Source organism: Oryzias latipes, chromosome 22, assembly GCF_053564925.1.
Source record: "Oryzias latipes strain Hd-rR chromosome 22, Olatipes_Hd-rR_3.1".
Lineage (NCBI taxonomy): Eukaryota > Metazoa > Chordata > Actinopteri > Beloniformes > Adrianichthyidae > Oryzias > Oryzias latipes.
In genome coordinates this window covers 18052302-18070535 of record NC_136258.1, presented here as the reverse complement: position 1 = coordinate 18070535, position 18234 = coordinate 18052302, and the positions used below count along the sequence as shown (strand labels likewise).

The following is an 18234-nucleotide window of genomic DNA, read 5'->3' as shown; positions in this document are numbered from 1 at the left end:
CTCTGCTGAATGTGGATCTTGGTTACAGAATGAGACCAAGTGCCATAGGTGGGATTTTATTTTATTTGAATTAACAGTACGCTGCACTCCACCCATGGGTCTGATTTAAGGTTTTTGTTGCAACTGTGATCAAAAGACTATTTCTTATGTACTCTCAGAAAATACATCATATTAATTTTAGAGGGTTAAATTGTGGTGAATGTGTCCCTATGGTGCTTTTCTTCACCTAAATCACATTGGGCATATTTCCAATCTGACATTATTATTTACACTTCTATTTCTAGTCTTGGTCATCAGTTTTTATGTGGAGTTGAATTTAAATGGAGGTGAAGAGTAATAATCTTGGTTGATATTTTGAATTGAATTTATAGGTATATTTGTAAAATATTTTCAAGTTGTTGTTTTCTAAAAACATGATCTAGAAAGTTATTTGAAAAACGTAGAAGTTTCTGTGAATGGGACTTTTTTCTCCTCCTGTTTTGTGCAATGCAGGTGTTGTCAGAGCTCGACATCGTGGTTCCTCTTCAGCTGCTGATCGGGATGTTTTCCGATGGAGTGAACTCATTAAAAGAACTGGCCAATCAGAGAAAAGCACGTGCGTCAGATCTGTCTGGGAGCAATGAAGCACGCAGGGTGAGCAGGACCTTGATGGAAAAGAAAACATCAGAAGAAAGGAGAGTCAACAACAGTTATTTAGGCAATGCAAGTTTTGGCGGAAAATGTACAACATTTCAGTCAAGTGGTCAGTAGATGCTGTAACACCCTCAGGACAAATTAGTTCATATGACTTTTTGGAAAAAAGGGCACATTTGCTTCCCCTTTTTTTATTTTTCGCTAGTCATTAGTGAAGTTACCATGGTAACTGCCACATTCTAAATATAGCATTTGTAGTAGGCTTGATTGAACTCGAGTGTGATGCAGATTAATAACAGAAATGAACATATAAACGTATATTAAAATGTCTAAAACTCATATTAAAAGTATGAACTTTATGATAGCTATCCAAGAAAAAAATGGCAATTTTTACCACAGGTGAGTGTGGTGTCAGATCCAGGACGCCGTGGGCAACACAACACCCTCAGCCCTTTCCCCAGTCCCTTCAGGAGCCCATTTCGTAGCCCCCTTCGCTGCAGTCCTTTTAAAAACTTGGGTCATGCCACCGGCCACTGCGCACTGGACCTGGACTGTGATGATGACGACATGAACCTCGGCTGTTTTATCCTCATGTTTGATCTGATCTTAAAGCAGGTAAGTGCCTGATTAGAAAAAACAAAAACAAAAAATGAGAAATCTTTTTATTTATGTCAAATGTTGACACATTTACCTGGTATCTGATATTTCATTTACACATCGTATAGCTAATTTTAAATCCAGTCAAATAAAAAAGAGCAGTAGAATAGTCACAGGTGGGACCCTGAGATTTTTGTGTCATGTTCCACTTTTGCTACTCTGTTTTCTCAACCGCCCCCCTCCCTTGCTGTTTCAGATGGAGCTTCAGGATGACGGTGTGATGCTGGGTCTAGACAGCAGCCTAGGGAAGGATATTGTGGGCATCATCAACAATGTCTTCCAGGCCCCGTGGGGGGGCTCACACACCTGCCAGAAGGATGAAAAGGCCCTTGAGTGCAGCTTGTGCCAATCCAGCATTCTGTGCTACCAGCTGGGCTGTGAGCTCCTAGAGAGGCTGACCCCCCGGGATGAGATGAACCTGGTGGTGAGACACACTGCATGCATAAATTAACCTTGAACATTCAGCAGGTATGGCTTTGCAGTAACCCCCCCCTAGCTTTGCGTCCCCATTCATTTCCAAACAGACAAACAACCATCTGCCAAGTATAGTTATGGTACAATATAGTATAAAAACCATAAAGGAACATTTAGCAAGTCATAGAGCTCAGCTATATTATGAATCTGACCAAAATGATGTATTACTCTGCATAGAAGTCTGTCAATACTGTCTCTGCAGGAACCCACAGATTGTTTGGAGGAAACCTTACTCTCGCATCAAAAAGATTTCTCCATCGGGGCAGAGAATGAAAGCGAGGAAGGAGACAACCCATCTGGGGCAAACACTGAGGAACCAAGCAACCATTCTCCAGAGGATATAGGTTAGCACTGATTACTTTTTACGTTTCATATCATATTTAGTACTAGCAGAGCATTTTCTAATTTTTAACCACATGCTTCAACATCGCTTAACTTTGTTGTTCAAGGCTGCAAAATACTAAAACTTTAAATTCGGAATTGCTCAATTGTTTTAAAAATGTCATAAAAGTTTGATGATTGAATTTGATATTTAAAGGATGATAAGGGCCACAATCTTCTTGTTTTATTCCAGCCATGAAAAATATTTCAGACAAAAAGTTCTCCTACCAGCAGCTCCCTGTGTCGCTAAAGCTTATTTACACTGTTCTTCAGGTAATTAAAAAAAAACCCAAACACAATTCAAACTACAAATTGGTTTAAAATTACAATTACTCTGGCTTTTCTTTGTTGTCATGCATCTATTTTGTGTTACCAGGAAATGTCTAAGTTTGAGGAGCCGGACATCCTGTTCAACATGATGAACTGTTTGAAGATCCTGTGTCTCCATGGCGAGTGTTTGTACCTCGCCCGTAAGGATCACCCCGCATTTTTGGCTTACATCCAGGAGAAGATGCTCATCCCCAGGTGTGTACAGCAGTAAAGGAACCCATTGCTGTTCACAACTGAGAACGACACAGCTTTACTCTTTATGTTTCAGTCTGTGGTCGATGTTGAAGTCCGAGTTCTGCCAGCTGGCCTCCCTGTCTGTGCCGCAGCTCCTCCACGCCCTCTCTCTGCCTCATGGGGCAGACATCTTCTGGAACCTGATCAACACAAACTTCAATAACCAAGACTGGAAGATACGCTTTGAAGCTGGTGGGAAATATTAGTATTTTAGTGTTTCATTTGATAAGATTGCAGTTATCCCTGCATGAGCTCTTCCTAAACTACATCCTGCTCACTCCTCTAGCCTGTGTTGCTATGGTTACGGTAGTACTTAAAAAGGCAGAATGGGAGGATCTGTGGGATTGATGGTTTTTTTGCATGTGATTTCTAGGGAGCAGTTTCGTGACCTTGAAAAAGGGGTTGTAGAAGCTCACTAAGACTTGATGTACATGGGTTATGGGAAATTGTGGAGTCTGTCATACAGCAAATACTACATACATTTATAGCTGAAGCTATTTGTTTGGAAATATGTCCTAAAGTAATGCAAACTGATAAATTATGTTATTTCACTGACCATATTAACATTTTAGTTAGCCATTTTCTTAGTTTAAATTACACTCAAAATTACGACTTAAATGGTGTACAATAATTTATGTGAGAGCGTTTAAAAAAACAAAACATTATTTATTAAATCTCATCAATTTGCAGTTGTACAGTTCCTCTTATATACTGCCATCTAGTGGTCAGATTATGGGGGTTATTCCAGATCCTTTGGCTGACATTTGGTGAGATAGTGATGTCCGACTGATAAGAGTTTTGATAAGAGAATTGATTTTCTGCTTCCTAAAAACTGCTTTTGTTTGATAAATTACAAAACTATATAAAAAAACATGAATATATGTTACCTTTTCTTTTCTGTTTTTGTCAAATCTCCCCAGTTGAGAAGGTTGCTGTGCTGTGTCGGTTCCTGGATATTGGTGCGGTGACAAAAAACCACTTGCTGAAGTATGCTTTGGCTCATGCTTTCTGCTGCTTCTTGGCTTCCGTGGAAGATGTCAACCCAGCTGTGGCTACCAGAGCCAGGTTGTTGCTGGACACCATCAAAAGACCAGCTCTTCAGGTGATCTGCATTAAACAGAGTCAAGAAACACACAAACTGGGAGACATGCAACATGTTTATCCACATGAAATGCAGCTTTAATTTGAAAAAGCGATGTATTGAGGATGTATTAATGCTAATGTGAGATCTGTACATTTTACAGGGACTGTGTTTGTGTATGGATTTCCAGTTTGACACTGTGGTCAGAGATCGTCCCATCATACTTAGCAAACTTCTCTTGCTGCATTTCCTGAAGAAGGATATTCCTGCTCTCAGTTGGGAATTTTTTGTGAACCGTTTTGAAACATTATCTCTTGAGGCTCAGCTACACTTGGACTGCAACAAGGAGTTCCCATTTCCCACAAGTATGGAGTAGCTGCTATGTCATCTTTCTTTTTTATTATTATGACCATTTACAGTATTAAAGAGTTTTAACTTTCTCTTGACAGCCATCACATCTGTTCGGACCAATGTTGCCAACCTCAGTGATGCTGCAATGTGGAAAATAAAAAGAGCCCGCTTTGCCAGGAACCAGCAGAAGAGCGTGCGCTCGCTGCGAGACAGCGTCAAAGGAGACCCGTCAGACTCTAAACGAGCATTTTCGCTGCCAGAGACTCTAAGCAATCGACTTCGTGAGTAGAAAAACTCATGTCATAAAGTCATCCCTTTAACTTTTATACTTTGGTCTCTTTGGTTTTACTTCTAACCAAATGCTTTTTGCATGTATGTTTTAAGATTTGAGGCTTGTTAAAGAGCCTCTTATGTCCTTCATTCCTGCTCAATATTTAAAATCCTTACAAGATTACATTAATAGCATTAATAGCCTCGTCCCTGCTTCACACTCAGCATTAAGGGTTGGATTGGGGGGGTTAAACCACCAAATGGTTCCCGGGTGCCGCTGTGTCTGCAGCTCACCGCTCTCCCAGGGGATGGGTCAAATGCGGAGAACAAATTTCACACACCAAGGTCCCAGATAATGAGACAAAACTAAATATGTCTCAATTAAAAAAAACAGACCCAATGTCTGTGTAATGCTAAAAAGCATAAACATAGTGCTTAAACTAATAAATGGTTATATCTCCATACATCCATCTTTTACTCCCACTTTGTCCTGTGCAGGGTCACTTGAGGTTGGTAGAGCCATTCACAGCTACTTTAGGGCAAAGGCAGAGTATTCATGGGACAGATTGCCAGTCCATCGCTTAGCTAAACACACTCAAATCCTAACTTCTAAATTGAAATTTAGATCTGCTGTGAAGCAACAGCGCTAACTAGGGATGCAAAGATTCTCGGAATAAAACCAAACCGTATGTTATTCCATTGAACCAAATCGTGGGGAAAGTGAATTGTTGCATCCCAACTGCATACATTTAAATGGTTGTGTTGAACGCATGTGTTGTGTTACATTACACCATCATTAGAGACGACCTAAAGGTCTTTCTATATTTGTACTTGCTTATTAGCAAATTTAAAAAAAGGATTTTCTGTTTTTTGTTGTTGTTGTTTTGTGAATCATGTGTTGAACAACAAAACAAAACAAAAATATGACTAAAACCTAGGTTTGAACCGAAGCCTCCCTAGTGTTTAACCATCACACCACCATTCAGCCCTGACTCCATACTTTCTTTTAAAAAAAGTTACTTTGGAATTTATTTTCTGTTCTTTTTCTGACACCTCCAATTTATCTTTAGAAACTGCACACTAGAAACAGCTGCTTTCTCCTTGAGTTCCATTCAACCTTTTCAGTGTTGATTGCAAATTAATGCGATTAAATACTTAAAAACTCAACCATAATTTCCCCCAAAACTTAGAGTTTCACATGCTTTATGTATTGCTTTACATAGTTAAACATGTTTTTCACATTTTGGACAAAAGCTTTCAAACATTTAGACAAGGCCTGTGCAAATTCTAAAGAACTCCTGTGTTGTTCACTTATCTAAATTGTTTTGCTCTGTGTTGACGTTGTGTTTCCTTCGAATGTGTAGCACGAGCATGCCCTGTGCCACCTCCCCCTGTCAATGTTTTCCTAAAGCGTGTTCTTCGTATGTGATTTTTAGCTTTAAAGCTCACAAGGCAGGAGCTCTCTGCCCCCACACTTGGAGATATGCTAGAGAAAGTCCTTCCAGGTAAATGACGCTTTAAAATTTGTTATTACACCATCATTGAGAAAACAGAAACGTGTAACGCTGACTTGTGAAACTCCTTATGTTTCACATTTTGGTGAAAAAAAGCAGGGAAAGAAAGGGAAAAAAACCTTTGCAAATAGCTGGACTTCCTTTGTGTGCATTCCATTTACATTTTCCATAAACAATCAGCTGTATATGTGTCATTCCAACAAGATGAGCTGACTCCCCCACCTCTGTGCTGGTGCCCTCTGTTGATTCCCTTCCCTTCCCCCTCCTCTCCTGTGCTTTCAGCACGTTTCCTCCTGCACTTTAACCCTGATGCTTCAGCCCCTCTTGCAGGGCAAACTCCTTCTCCTGAGGATGACACCATCATCAAGGATCTGCTGCCCGAGAACGCGGGCATCGATCACCAAACCGTCCACCAGCTCATCATGGTGCTCATGAAATTTATGGCTAAAGACCAGAGCAGTGCCGAAGCTGACATCGGCAGCGCCAAAGCGTTCAACACAGTGAAACGCCACCTGTATGTGCTGCTGGGCTATGACCAACAGGAGGGCTGCTTCATGATCGCACCCCAGAAGATGCGCACCTCCACCTGCTTTAACGGGTTCATAGCCGGCATTGCACAAGTAGGTATCCTTTGACCTCATTTCTAATATGTTTTTTAAAAAAATCCTGTAATAAATCATGAAGATTATGCTATTTTCTAGGTTATGGACTATAATATTAGTTTGGGGAAGCAGCTGCTCCCTCTGGTGGTCCAGGTGTTGAAGTACTGCACATGTCCTCAGCTGAGACACTACTTCCAGCAGCCCCCCCGGTGCTCCCTGTGGGCTTTAAGGCCACACATTAGACAGATGTGGCTCAAAGCACTCCTAGTCATTTTGTATAAGGTACTTTTCTGCCCCTACTTCAATAATACTTTCATTTAACAGGGATTGCACAATTCTCGATTGAAAACGGATCCATATGTTACACCATTAAATGTAATGTGGAGAAAATATGTTTAGTTTTAAATTGAAGAAGTATTTATTGTTGGATTACATTGCACCAGGCTTAGTATCGGCAAACTGTATGTTTTTTTCATTTAACTCACTTATTAGCAAATTTAAAAGAAGGATTTCTTCACACTTTTTGTTTTTTGGTTGTTGTTTTGTAGAAACAAATCATGTATTGAACCAAAGCAAAACTATGACTCAAAAATTGAGGTTTGAACCAAATCTTGGGTAAAGTGAATTGTTGCAACCCTATCGTTTCAGTTGTGATGCTCTTTATATTTATTCCAATAACAAACTAAACTGGATTTTTTAGGAAAATGACTGAATGTTTTGCCTCCTTGTAAGGATTTTTGCCTCGCCGCTTTTGTTTTTGTAAATCTGTAGTATCCGTATCGAGACATGGATGGCAGTAAGGTGGTCCTCCACCTCATCCACATCACCATCAACACGCTGAATGCTCAGTACCACAGCTGTCGTCCACATGCTGCAGCAGGACCTCTCTACAGTGACAACTCCAACATGAGCCGCTACAGCGAGAAAGAAAAAGGTGGAGCAGAATCATAAATACAGTTTAGCCCAACAACAGATTTTGATTTCAATAATATTTTTGATGGTTTATCAATTCAAAATGAAAATATTCTGTTGAGACCAACAAGTATTGATTTATTTGGATCTTAATATCAAAGTTGAAAGGAGATGGTAGCCTTTTTAGCTTTTACATAACATGAGAATGCTTCATGTGTTCTTACGTTTTTAGAGGAGGACAGTGTTTTCGATGAGTCAGATGTCCACGACACACCAACTGGTGCTGCAAACAAGGAGTCTCAAACCTTCTTTGCCCGTCTAAAGAGAATCGGGGGCAGCAAGTCAGTGAAGTATCAGCCAGTTGAGCTGAATGCCAAGAGAAGTAAGACAGTTGCTTATGTTTAAGGCAAATTCCATTGTTCTTTTTTTGATATATTTCTTTAACTGCAATATTCTGTGCACCAGGTGAAATTGAGCTGTCAGAGTATCGAGAGGGTGGCAATCTGCCTGACAGCATCCTTCACTGTGTGAGAGAGGAGAGCACTAGGAAGAAACGGCTGCAGGCCATGCACAAGCAGAAATCTCTGGACATTTCCAATACTGACTCAATTCTCTTCAGTCTGGATGAACATCGAAGAAAATCCTGCATCGATCGATGTGACATGCAAGTGCCGCCTGTGATCCTGCCTTCCTCTGCGGCATCTCGAAGGCAGCACGGTAAAGGATCCTCTGACGGCTCTTCGGCCCGAGTTGAGCCAGTGGACCGAAGAGGATCTAAAGGAGGTCAGTCTGACACATCCAAGCATGTCATCCCAGAAGTGCGCCTTAGCTGCATGGAAACCTTTGAGGACAAAATGGACCAGGGTTCTTTAGAGGGATCAGCGCAGGAAAAGGAGGACCAGGATCTCATTGATCTTTCTTCCGACTGCACATCGATTCCAGAAAAACACTCCTTGCTCTCCATGTCTGACAGTGACTCCTTGGTGTTTGAACCTCTGCCTCCGCTCAGGATAGTGGAGAGTGACGAAGAGTTTGACATTAGCACCATCATAGGGACCAAGTTTAACGAGTGCCCAAAGGTCTCATCTTCCCCTGCGAGTAGCAGCACTTTGCGGCTGTCTCCTGTGGTTCAGGTGAGTGTCGAGGACTGCTCCAGTGAAAGAAAACCCCCAGAACTTATTCCAAGAGAAGGCGCCTTACAGCAAGCACCCGTGGAAAAGAAGCGTAAGCCATTGAAGCAAAGTGCCTCTTTGGATATTCCCGAGCGCTTTGAGAACATCTGCCTCGAAAGCCCCATGACTCTGAAGCAGAAGAGAGACCTCCTGAAGAAGACGCCAAATGTTCCCGACACTTCGATAGACGACACGTCTGAGGATGCTCGGACTGGGATTGGGCACTGCACAAGTCCCTCTGGCAGGACAGTCTTCCTGGACATCCCAGAGGACAAAGCAGAGCCGCTCTCCTCGCCAGAGAAAGCCAAAAGTAACAGCAACGATGAGGAAGGGGATGGAGATGACGAGGAAGATGACGACATGGGCGACGAAGCAGACAGTGACCCCAAACCAGATAACGCAAATGACAACGACGAAGCTGAGTTTAGAATCCAGATTGTTCCAAGGCAGCGAAAACAGAGGAAGATAGCAGTGAGCGCCATCCAGAGAGAATATCTGGACATTTCCTTTAACACATTCGATAAGCTGGGAGCTGAGCAGACCACAGAAACGGGTAAGGAGAAGGACAGGTGAAAGATATAAGATATTTTCAAAGTTTAAATCCATTTTAAAACTTTTGATGTGGCGTACGTCTGTCAGTAGAAGAGGATAGAGTACAAGGATTTTTTCAAAACTTCTTCCTTTTATGTCCTTCACCACAAGTTAAGGTTGGTTGTGGCTAAAAGAGAAACATTTAAATAATTCTAAACTATCTGCACACCTTCTTAATTACATGCTTTTATCCTAAAATTAACTGCGCTCTCTTTTATTCCAGACAGTAAAAAAAAAAACTCAAATGAAAATCAAGTAAAGAGCATATAAAAGAAAAGGTGCAAACATGTTTTGGTCCTAATTGTTGTTACACGTTAGTCCAAATGACCAACTATTAACACAAGAAAATACGTTTCTGTGAGCATTCTGTTTTTTAATATAATTTCTATTTGAAATCGTTTTCCAAAATTAAGAATAACACAATTCAAGGTATTTCTCTGGGGGAAAAAAATCTGATGGTCCTTTGAGCTCACAGTGAAGCAGCTTTTAGTTAAAAAAAAAAAAAAAACCCTGAACCAGTTTCTTTTAGTTTTTTTGAAACATGTTCAATATTATAATACAGTCATTATGATGCAAACGTAAAGATGATATCAATAAAAATTGCTACAACATCAATGGCATAACAATAAAACAAATCATGTTTGAAATGGTGCAGGCAGAAGCTTACCTTATGAAAGCATGTCCCTAAAAAATAAAAGAAAGTTAATACAAATAATATAATAATAATAATAATAATAATAATAATAATAATAATAATAATAATAATAATAATAATAATAATAATAATAATAATGATAATAATAGATAAGGGAAAATAAAGAAAATACTACTACTAATAGGATAAATATTGATGATATAAATAATAAAATTAGGTAGTAAGAAAAGGTAATGAGTTAAAAAAATTAAGTCAGAAAGCAAAAATTTAACTCTCAGATATAAACTCAAAATAATAATAATGTAATTATAGTTTTATGAAATGTCTAAAAATCATAACTAGTTTATGTTCCTGATAGTGATATAGTTATTTTAGTTTCTCCTTTATTTGAACATTTAAGTAAGAGAAAACTTTAAAGTTGATAATAATAAATTTAAAATAAATTTCACTCCAAATTTTTTTATAATTTAAATTCTATTTTACTTTTTAACCCTTTAACCAATAAAAAGGTAAAAGATTTTATTTTCTTAATTTCCTTTTGCCTCGGGTGAGTAAAACACACAATCAGTTGCTCAATTCAATTCAGTTTTATTTGTATAGCCCAAAATCACAACAACAGTCGTCTCGGTTTAGAACGCAGTTAAAGGGTTAAAACTATTTAACTTTTAGTTTCCGTGCATTTTTTCAGTTTTTTATGTTGTGTGTTGATAGATTCCTCTATTACTTAATCTATATCATCTCACATCATTTTTAGCACCATTTGCATGTCAGCTTTTTTAGTTTTCTGTTGTGGAATGAAGTATTTTGTGTATATCCGTTCATTTCTTCCTTGATTCATGCACTAGTAAAATGTTTGCATAGAAAATGTAGGAATGTACCATTTTAAAGTGCTCACAATACAGGGACGCAAAACCTCATTAACTGAAAGCTGTTGCTTTATTAAAAGAAATGTCAGATCTAATTACAAAATTGTTAAATGTATCTGAGAAAACAATAAAATTGCCATAAAACAACATAAAAAAAACATAAATTGGGGCTTAACGCACTGATGGTGGAGAGCGTTCTTGCTGTCATATTGGCACGGGATGGCATATATTCTGATGCCCGTGGATCACCCATCACTCGTCCGTGTTGCCTTGCAGATCACAAAGTTTTGTCTACTTTGGAAAAGCCTCGAGAATCTGCCTCAGCCCCAACTCTTGAAGCTGCTATGCCTGAAACAAGCCACCGCTCTTCAGTATCAAGTAGGACGCTTTGATTAAGAGATTGTTTAATTAACTCCGCATTGTTTTTTTTATTGTGTTTTTGACAAAAACTGATGTTTTTGTATAAAACTAGACTGAAACGTGTATGTTTTTGCAAATAATCCTTTTTTAACTTGGTAAACACTACAAATAAAAAGTTAGATCAATGGTTTCATGCATCCTGAAAATCCTCTAATTACAGATAAATAAATAAATAAACTATTATAATAACTTTAATAACTTCTAAATGCATGAATGTGGCATCATTTCCTCCATTTTCATGTTTTGCTGCTCACATGTTGAAGCTGTCAGTAACTCTTACATCAATTCAGCAGATCATTAAAGGTGTTGTTTTCTGTGTTTGACCTCCAGCTCAGTACCGTCAAGTGAAACGAGGCTCCCTGGGGGCTCTGACTATGAGTCAGCTGATGAAAAGACAGCTGGAGCATCAGTCCAGTGCGCCGCACAACATCTGCACTTGGGAGACGGGTGAGCCACAGGCGACTTAATGATAGATATTAGCTCAAATCAGGCTGTGGATTAACACATCTTGGTCCCCAGTAGGTCCAACAAAGACCAGTCTTTTGTCAGCACCAAGTACAGTCAGCATGTTTGTTCCGGCGCCTGAGGAGTTCATCGACGAGCAGCCCACCCTGATGTCTGACAAGTGAGGGAATTTGTTCTGCAGTCACATTTGCCCTACAAAAATCAGTGTACATTTTGTTTGCGTTTTTTTTTCTTTTCTTTTTTGTCTCAGGTGTCGGGACTGTGCGGCTGTGCTGGAGGAATATGATGAGGAGACCCTCAGCCTTGCTGTTATAGTCCTCTCGATGTTCATCCACCTCAGTCCTGATTTGGCTGCTCCGATGCTGCTCGACATCATGCAGTCTGTGGGCAGGTATGCGGCAGAGCAGCTCCTCCAACCGTCCACACAGCACTCCACTGTTGAATGAAGTGTCATAACCCGCTCTTAGGACTCATCCATAATTCATGGATTTCTTTCAGATTGGCATCTAGTGGCAATTTTTCTGGACAAGCTGAAAGGTATGACACTTTGAAGCTCTCCCTCTGAGCTTGTCAAAGAGTTCAGTGGTAGATGTGTCTGTTCTGTTTTGCAGTATGCTGATACCAGGCAATGTGGCAGGTGTAGCCAAGCAATTCCTGCGCTGTGTGTTTCACCAGCTGGCCCCCAATGGCATCTTGCCCCAGCTTTTTCAGAGCAACATCAAAGGTTTGCTTATTTTTAGCCCTAAAAGGTGCAGTTGATTAAAAATCTGCCATCACATGTGCACTCTTTTCGTTTCACAGATGGGACTTTTCTGCGAACCTTAGCATCTTCTTTGATCGATTTCAACGAGCTGAGCTCTATTGCAGCCCTCAACATGCTGCTGGAGGTACAACTTTTCTTTTTTTTTTATATATATATATATATATCACCCATGTGTTTTAATGTTCAACCAGCAGGGGGAGCGCTTGCCAAATTTTTAGTAGCTTATCTTAATGTTCAACACAGTCCATTTAAAACAACAAATCGTCTGAGCTTTTCCAGAAACCTTCTGTACTCTGCACCACTGTGCTGCTTCTGGATTATTGTTGAGCTAAATAAATTGAAATGACAAGAAGCTATGGTTGCTTGAGCTCACCCAGATGGTTGTTTTCACATCACTGTGCTTCGTCTTTCGTTCTTTTCATGAGCATCACAGTTGATCAAGACAAATCTTAAGAGTAAATGTCTCAAGTTGTGGAATTATATTATATAACCCTGTGATGGTTTATGTCTCTGTGCCCTAAAGGGGTTGAACAACAAAAAGAGTCTGCCAGCAGGGGGCACAATGCTGCACTGCCTGGAAAACATTGCCTCCTTCATGGAAGCTCTCCCCATGGATTCTCCTAGCAACCTGTGGACTACCATCTGCAACCAGTTCCAGACCTTTCTCACAAAGCTGCCCTCTGTGCTTCCCCTGAAGGTAGATATCAACTCTTCCGCTCACTTAATCATGGTCTGATATGGGTTAATGTGATTACCACCGGAGGAAAAAGCATTCAGCGGTGCTCCAGTCAGCTTCAATAGTCAGCCTTAAAACTGTAATTGATTTGCATCTGACTCTTTTAACCTTGGAGGTCAAATTAATTTCCATGGCAGATCCCACAACTTGATCAAGCACGTGATCACAGAATGCCATCTCACTTTGTACACAACTTTTTGAGTTCTATTGAGTCTAAAATCCATCTCTTCCTAGTGCCCAATGGATTCCAGTTTAAGGATCATTATTTGTCTTCTAAAAATCCCAACAACAAGCGCAACTCGGGTAAGTCCATAGCAGAAATTGGACAGATCAGCTCAAATGTGTGACATGTTTCCTTCTGTTTACAGAGTCTCCTTGAATCCTTCTCCAAGCTGCTGAGCTTTGTTATCCAGTATGGCACGTTCAGCCTCTCCTACCTCGTAGAGTTGTGTGGTCTCTGCTACAAAGCCTTCAATAAGGTAATCTAGTATGTGCTGACGTGTTTTGTGTAAACCCCCGAAAGCTGATCTGCAGGATTAAAATGCTGTACTCTTGTTTAAATCCCCATCATGTGTAACTTTTTTCATTGCTACACCTACTTCTCCAACTCTCTACTCAGCCAGAGATGTAGCCATGTGACACAAGTGATTAAGTAGGAAATCAGACAGTATTGATTAGCAGGATTAGTTGGTGTCCAAGTCGGAGGATGTATGGTGCATTTCTCAGTGGCTGCCTGACACAGAGGTGTCTGTTTGAGCGAATGGATCCTTAGTCTTCCACCACTGTCAGCGTTATGTGCTTTATGCCTCCTGCCGTATTGATTTTTTACACTCTCATTAGTACCCCACCTTACAAAATCCACACTTCAAAAACCAGCATTTATTAATTGTGGATGGTGTTTTGTGCCAATTGCAGGAAGAACAAATGAATCTTTTTCGACTAAGTCCGAATTCAAGGGCTAATAAAACATTTAGCACATGATATACCATTTGTACCAGCTTCAGTCCTATTTTTTTGTGAGACTGGACCCTCACAGCTCAGCCATTTTCCTAAGCTATGCTCCATTAACTTTTAATTATAAGAGTACTACATGCAGGTGAGTGCAGGAGCAAACTGCACGATGAGAAACGTCAGCTGCAGCTCTGCGTTCTGTGAGAGTGGGTCATGCGCCTGCCTCTAACCTAAGCAAACATGACTGCAAAGGGAAAGGGAGAGGCGAACTGGGAGCCAAAATATGACAGTGTGGTTTGTAAACAGGCAGCTGGGCTTTGTGTGGAAGAGATGAACAAAGAGAGCAGCCTGTCCTCGGGGAAAGAGAAGGCAGTCTGACAGCCTTGTCTGAGCTGCCTGGGACTCTGGGAGGAGAGATCTGGACTGGCCTAAATCTACTCCTTGGTTTCACTATTCTCTGGCTTCCTTGCTCCCCTCTTACCCCGCCCGCCGCCTTTCCTCCCCCCTCTATTCAAGCTACAGAGTTTATGCTCTCTGCGCAGCATGAGTAAGGGAGAGTGATAATAGAAAAAGGCAGTCTTGCTGCCTCAGTACATTTACTCCCTTCTCTATTTCCTCACATCCAGGAGAGAGATAAGTTTTACATGTCCCGCACTGTGGTGTTGGAGCTTCTGCAGGCTCTAAAGTTCAAGTCTCCTGTGCCTGACACGAACTTGTTACTGCTGGTCCAGGTAGAATATAAATCTTTCATCATTTCTGTTAGCCAGAAAATCATGTAACTCCACTGTTGATGTGAAATACAGTGTTTGTTGTCAGTTTGTTTGTGCAGATATTGGCACACAACTAGCCGAATCCACCATCATCCAGAAGCACATGATCTCTACGTTGCCAGGGGTGAGACTTTGAATCTCTTTATGTTACAATCTCATTAAGCTCCACAACATAAAACAGTAGGAAGCTCAGTTGTTATTCCTTCTCAAGGATAAACTGTTTCCATTCTCCACAGTGTACAACTGCTGCAATGGAATGCATGAGGCAATACATAAGTGAGCTGCTAGACTTCATTGCAGACATGCACACACTAACCAAACTGAAAGTGAGTTTTCATCGGAAACCCACAACTACCATTACACTACAACAGTATTCTGATGTAAAACTTCCATTTCCTTGGTTATTTAGAGTCACATGAAGGCTTGCTGTCAGCCGCTGCATGAGGACACTTTTGGGGGCAACCTGAAAGTGGGTTTGGCCCAAGTTGCAGCCATGGAGATCAGCAAAGGCAATCATCGTGATAATAAAGCTGTGGTTCGATATCTTCCCTGGCTTTATCACCCACCATCCACCATGCAGCAAGGGTAAGGAGACTGATGCTTTGAAGACTTAAAGAGGCTAAAATTACTTAATTAAAATGTAACAACTGTGTTGTTAGTCTTTCAGGATTTTATTTTTATTCTAAATTTGATCAAAAAGTATAATTTAAGTAGAAATATTGGATAATTATTTTTCACTTTATTTGCGTAAAAGCTCCTTTTCAAAATTTCCGATTCACACACCAGTGTGGTAGAAAAATAAGGAACATCTATAAAAATGGACTCCCTTCAACATGCCCAAAAGCACATTTCTTTTTCCTTAAGTCCTGGTTTCTGTTTCCTCAGATCAACGTTTTATTATTTGACCATTTGTAACTATGTTGTGCACTATGAGTGCCAATAAATAGAAAGAAAGCAACACAAAATATAAAGTCTTCATTTATCTTGACATGCTGCTCTCCATCACTGAGATGAATGGTCGAGGATAACATACTAGACTTCAAAGAGTCAAAGATCAAGGATCTTTTTAGTGTGCGTGTGTGATAGCTGACAGCAAACAGACGCACAAGTGTTTTGTTCTTCAAAAGTATAGCAGTACAAGCATTGTGGTACTGTATGTAAAAATAGGACAGAAAAATATAGACACGGCAGTGAAATAAAAGTTCATAACACAGGAAAAAATAAAGATGTTTCACAAAACATTTAATAAAAGTTAGCAGATGAAAGAACACCTTTAAATATCAAAGAAGAAAGAAAAACATTAAAATAAATGTATTTATTCAGAACTCAGTCACTAGTTGGAATGGAAAGAACCCAATTATTAAGAAGAAATATTTTAGTATGTTCTGGAATAAAACAGAGACCAAAACATGTATAAAATGAATGTGAATCCTTTTGAATCCTTTTATTCTTCTATTAATCTGTCTTTAATACCCCAAAGCAACTCTTCTGACATGCATACAAAAAGAGGTGGCCTAAATATGAAACAAGAACACTAATCTTAGGCGGAAAATCACTAAAAAATATACCAAAATCTAGAAACACAAAGTTCCACACAGACTTTCAAAAAGGGAAAAATAATTTTAAAATCGAATAGATAGAAAGACTTAAAATTGAAAGTTTTACGGCCCAATAATAGGCATTTTGTTTGCTAGTTCTAAGCAAATGGTTTGTATTTCTTGAGTTTTTATGTTAATAACGTAATTGTAGTTCATTTAGATTACAGTGACAGAAATTAAAGTAAAGAGTAGAAATGACTCATTTTTAGAACAAAACATGACAAAAAAACATATGATCTTGGTACGAGCTGGGATATCTTAATAACCCCTAATAAAATCTAAAACTAGCACTTATTCTTAGAAGGTAGCTTTAAATTTTTGTTTCAAAAATAATAACATTGATTAAACTTTAAGATAACAACCCTAAAATTAAATAAAGAATGAGAGTGGAATTTGAGTTTTTTTGTTTTAAATGAGGTTTTTTATAGAGTATGGCTCAAAAGCATTTTGACCCATTTTATTAATAATTTTATTATTTGTAGATCCCAGCTTTTCATGAGATTAAAACAAATCTCGACTGCTGATTTTAAGAAAAGGTGTAGAGCAAAGAGATGTTAAAACAATGTAAAACCTGGTAAAATATCTTAAATGTCTAGGAACAAAGTTTGAAACGTTTGCAAGGATCAAATAGTTTGCAGTATCTCTGAAACCTGAAGTTCAACTTTCCGCTTTTGTTTCTTTATTTTTGGGGCAAAATTTGTGCAACAACATTTGTTGCCTTTTATTTGTCCAAGACAAAAAAATAGCTTTTTTCAATCTTAGCAAAAAGGAAATGAAAAAAAAAAAAGAGTAAGTTAAAATAACCTTCTTTCTTGTCATTAGCCTTGCATTATGCTCCTCAAGACCACAGTAGTCAGGAGTTGTTGTGATTTTTAAAACTTTTAGAGTAGACTTTTCAGGCAGCGGAAGCTGGTTTTGTTAAAAAAAGGATTGTTCAGTTTTTAAGTCCTGCTTTGACTATATGTCTTTCTAAGTAAACACATTTCTTTTGATGGCAAAACAGCTGTTTTATAATTGTGAATTTGTCCTAATAGAAAAAAGCTAAGATCCAAACTTGAATGAGATTAGAATTTTTCACTACAGAGCTTTTGTCTTGTGGTTTCTTTTCTGAGACTACATGTAATGTACACTTAAAAAGTCATTCAAAAATCTAAAAGACAAAAAAAGGGATTTCTGACTAAAGTGAATGAGAAGATATCAAATCATGTCTTATTTTGTCTCCAAAGACCTAAAGAGTTCATTGAGTGCGTGTCCCACATCCGTCAGCTGTCTTGGCTTCTTTTGGGCTCCTTGACGCACTGCGCCCTGCACCAAGGCTCCACCTCCTGCATGCCCATCCCTCTGGATGCTGGATCCCACATAGCAGATCATCTTAAAGTCATCCTTATTGGCTTCCCAGAACAGTCAAAGGTCAGCTGAAAATGATTTTCCTCCATGTGGTCAAACTTTTTTTTGTTAGCTTAAGCTGTTTTCTGATCCTTTGCTTTCTTTTTTTGTTTTTGTCCCCTAGACGTCAGTGCTGCACATGTGCTCTCTGTTCCACGCCTTCATGTTCGCACAGTTATGGACTATCTACTGCGAGCAGACAGCTGCAGCTCCGTCCCTGCAGAACCAGAACCAGACAGAGTTTTCTTCTGGCGCTATTCTCACTGGCCTAGAGTTCTGGAGTCGGGTTACACCCAGCATCTTACATCTTATGGCTCACAATAAAGTTGTAAGTTGTCACTTGGTTGTTTTTGAACTCAAAATGCTCCAAGATTCTCCATAATTTTGGAAACGGAATTTGTTGTATACCATTACACAGATCA

The 18234-nt window shown here is 39.4% G+C and overlaps 1 protein-coding gene across 9 annotated transcripts in view; it reads left to right on the top strand.

Moving 5' to 3' along the window:
• The window catches only part of unc79 (unc-79 homolog, NALCN channel complex subunit), a 34137-nt gene that overhangs the window by 14868 nt on the left and 1035 nt on the right, over positions 1-18234 (top strand). The window contains exons 17-48 of one of the 9 annotated variants that reach the window (XM_078940276.1): positions 493-633; positions 1033-1248; positions 1487-1714; positions 1967-2108; positions 2339-2418; positions 2522-2670; positions 2744-2901; positions 3630-3811; positions 3954-4155; positions 4240-4422; positions 5848-5916; positions 6256-6545; positions 6627-6809; positions 7299-7461; positions 7672-7821; positions 7905-9164; positions 11000-11101; positions 11474-11590; positions 11666-11768; positions 11859-11999; positions 12107-12145; positions 12220-12332; positions 12410-12495; positions 12895-13068; positions 13342-13410; positions 13476-13586; positions 14685-14789; positions 14875-14952; positions 15065-15154; positions 15238-15413; positions 17653-17836; positions 17937-18140. In XM_078940276.1, the coding sequence (XP_078796402.1) occupies positions 493-633; positions 1033-1248; positions 1487-1714; positions 1967-2108; positions 2339-2418; positions 2522-2670; positions 2744-2901; positions 3630-3811; positions 3954-4155; positions 4240-4422; positions 5848-5916; positions 6256-6545; positions 6627-6809; positions 7299-7461; positions 7672-7821; positions 7905-9164; positions 11000-11101; positions 11474-11590; positions 11666-11768; positions 11859-11999; positions 12107-12145; positions 12220-12332; positions 12410-12495; positions 12895-13068; positions 13342-13410; positions 13476-13586; positions 14685-14789; positions 14875-14952; positions 15065-15154; positions 15238-15413; positions 17653-17836; positions 17937-18140 (5688 nt within the window). Of the gene's footprint in view, positions 1-492; positions 634-1032; positions 1249-1486; positions 1715-1966; positions 2109-2338; positions 2419-2521; positions 2671-2743; positions 2902-3629; positions 3812-3953; positions 4156-4239; positions 4423-5847; positions 5917-6207; positions 6546-6626; positions 6810-7298; positions 7462-7671; positions 7822-7904; positions 9165-10999; positions 11102-11473; positions 11591-11662; positions 11769-11858; positions 12000-12106; positions 12146-12219; positions 12333-12409; positions 12496-12894; positions 13069-13341; positions 13411-13475; positions 13587-14684; positions 14790-14874; positions 14953-15064; positions 15155-15237; positions 15414-17652; positions 17837-17936; positions 18141-18234 lie in introns of all 9 variants that reach the window. The other 8 variants (XM_078940275.1, XM_020713432.3, XM_020713431.3 and 5 more) reach the window with 8 other exon arrangements.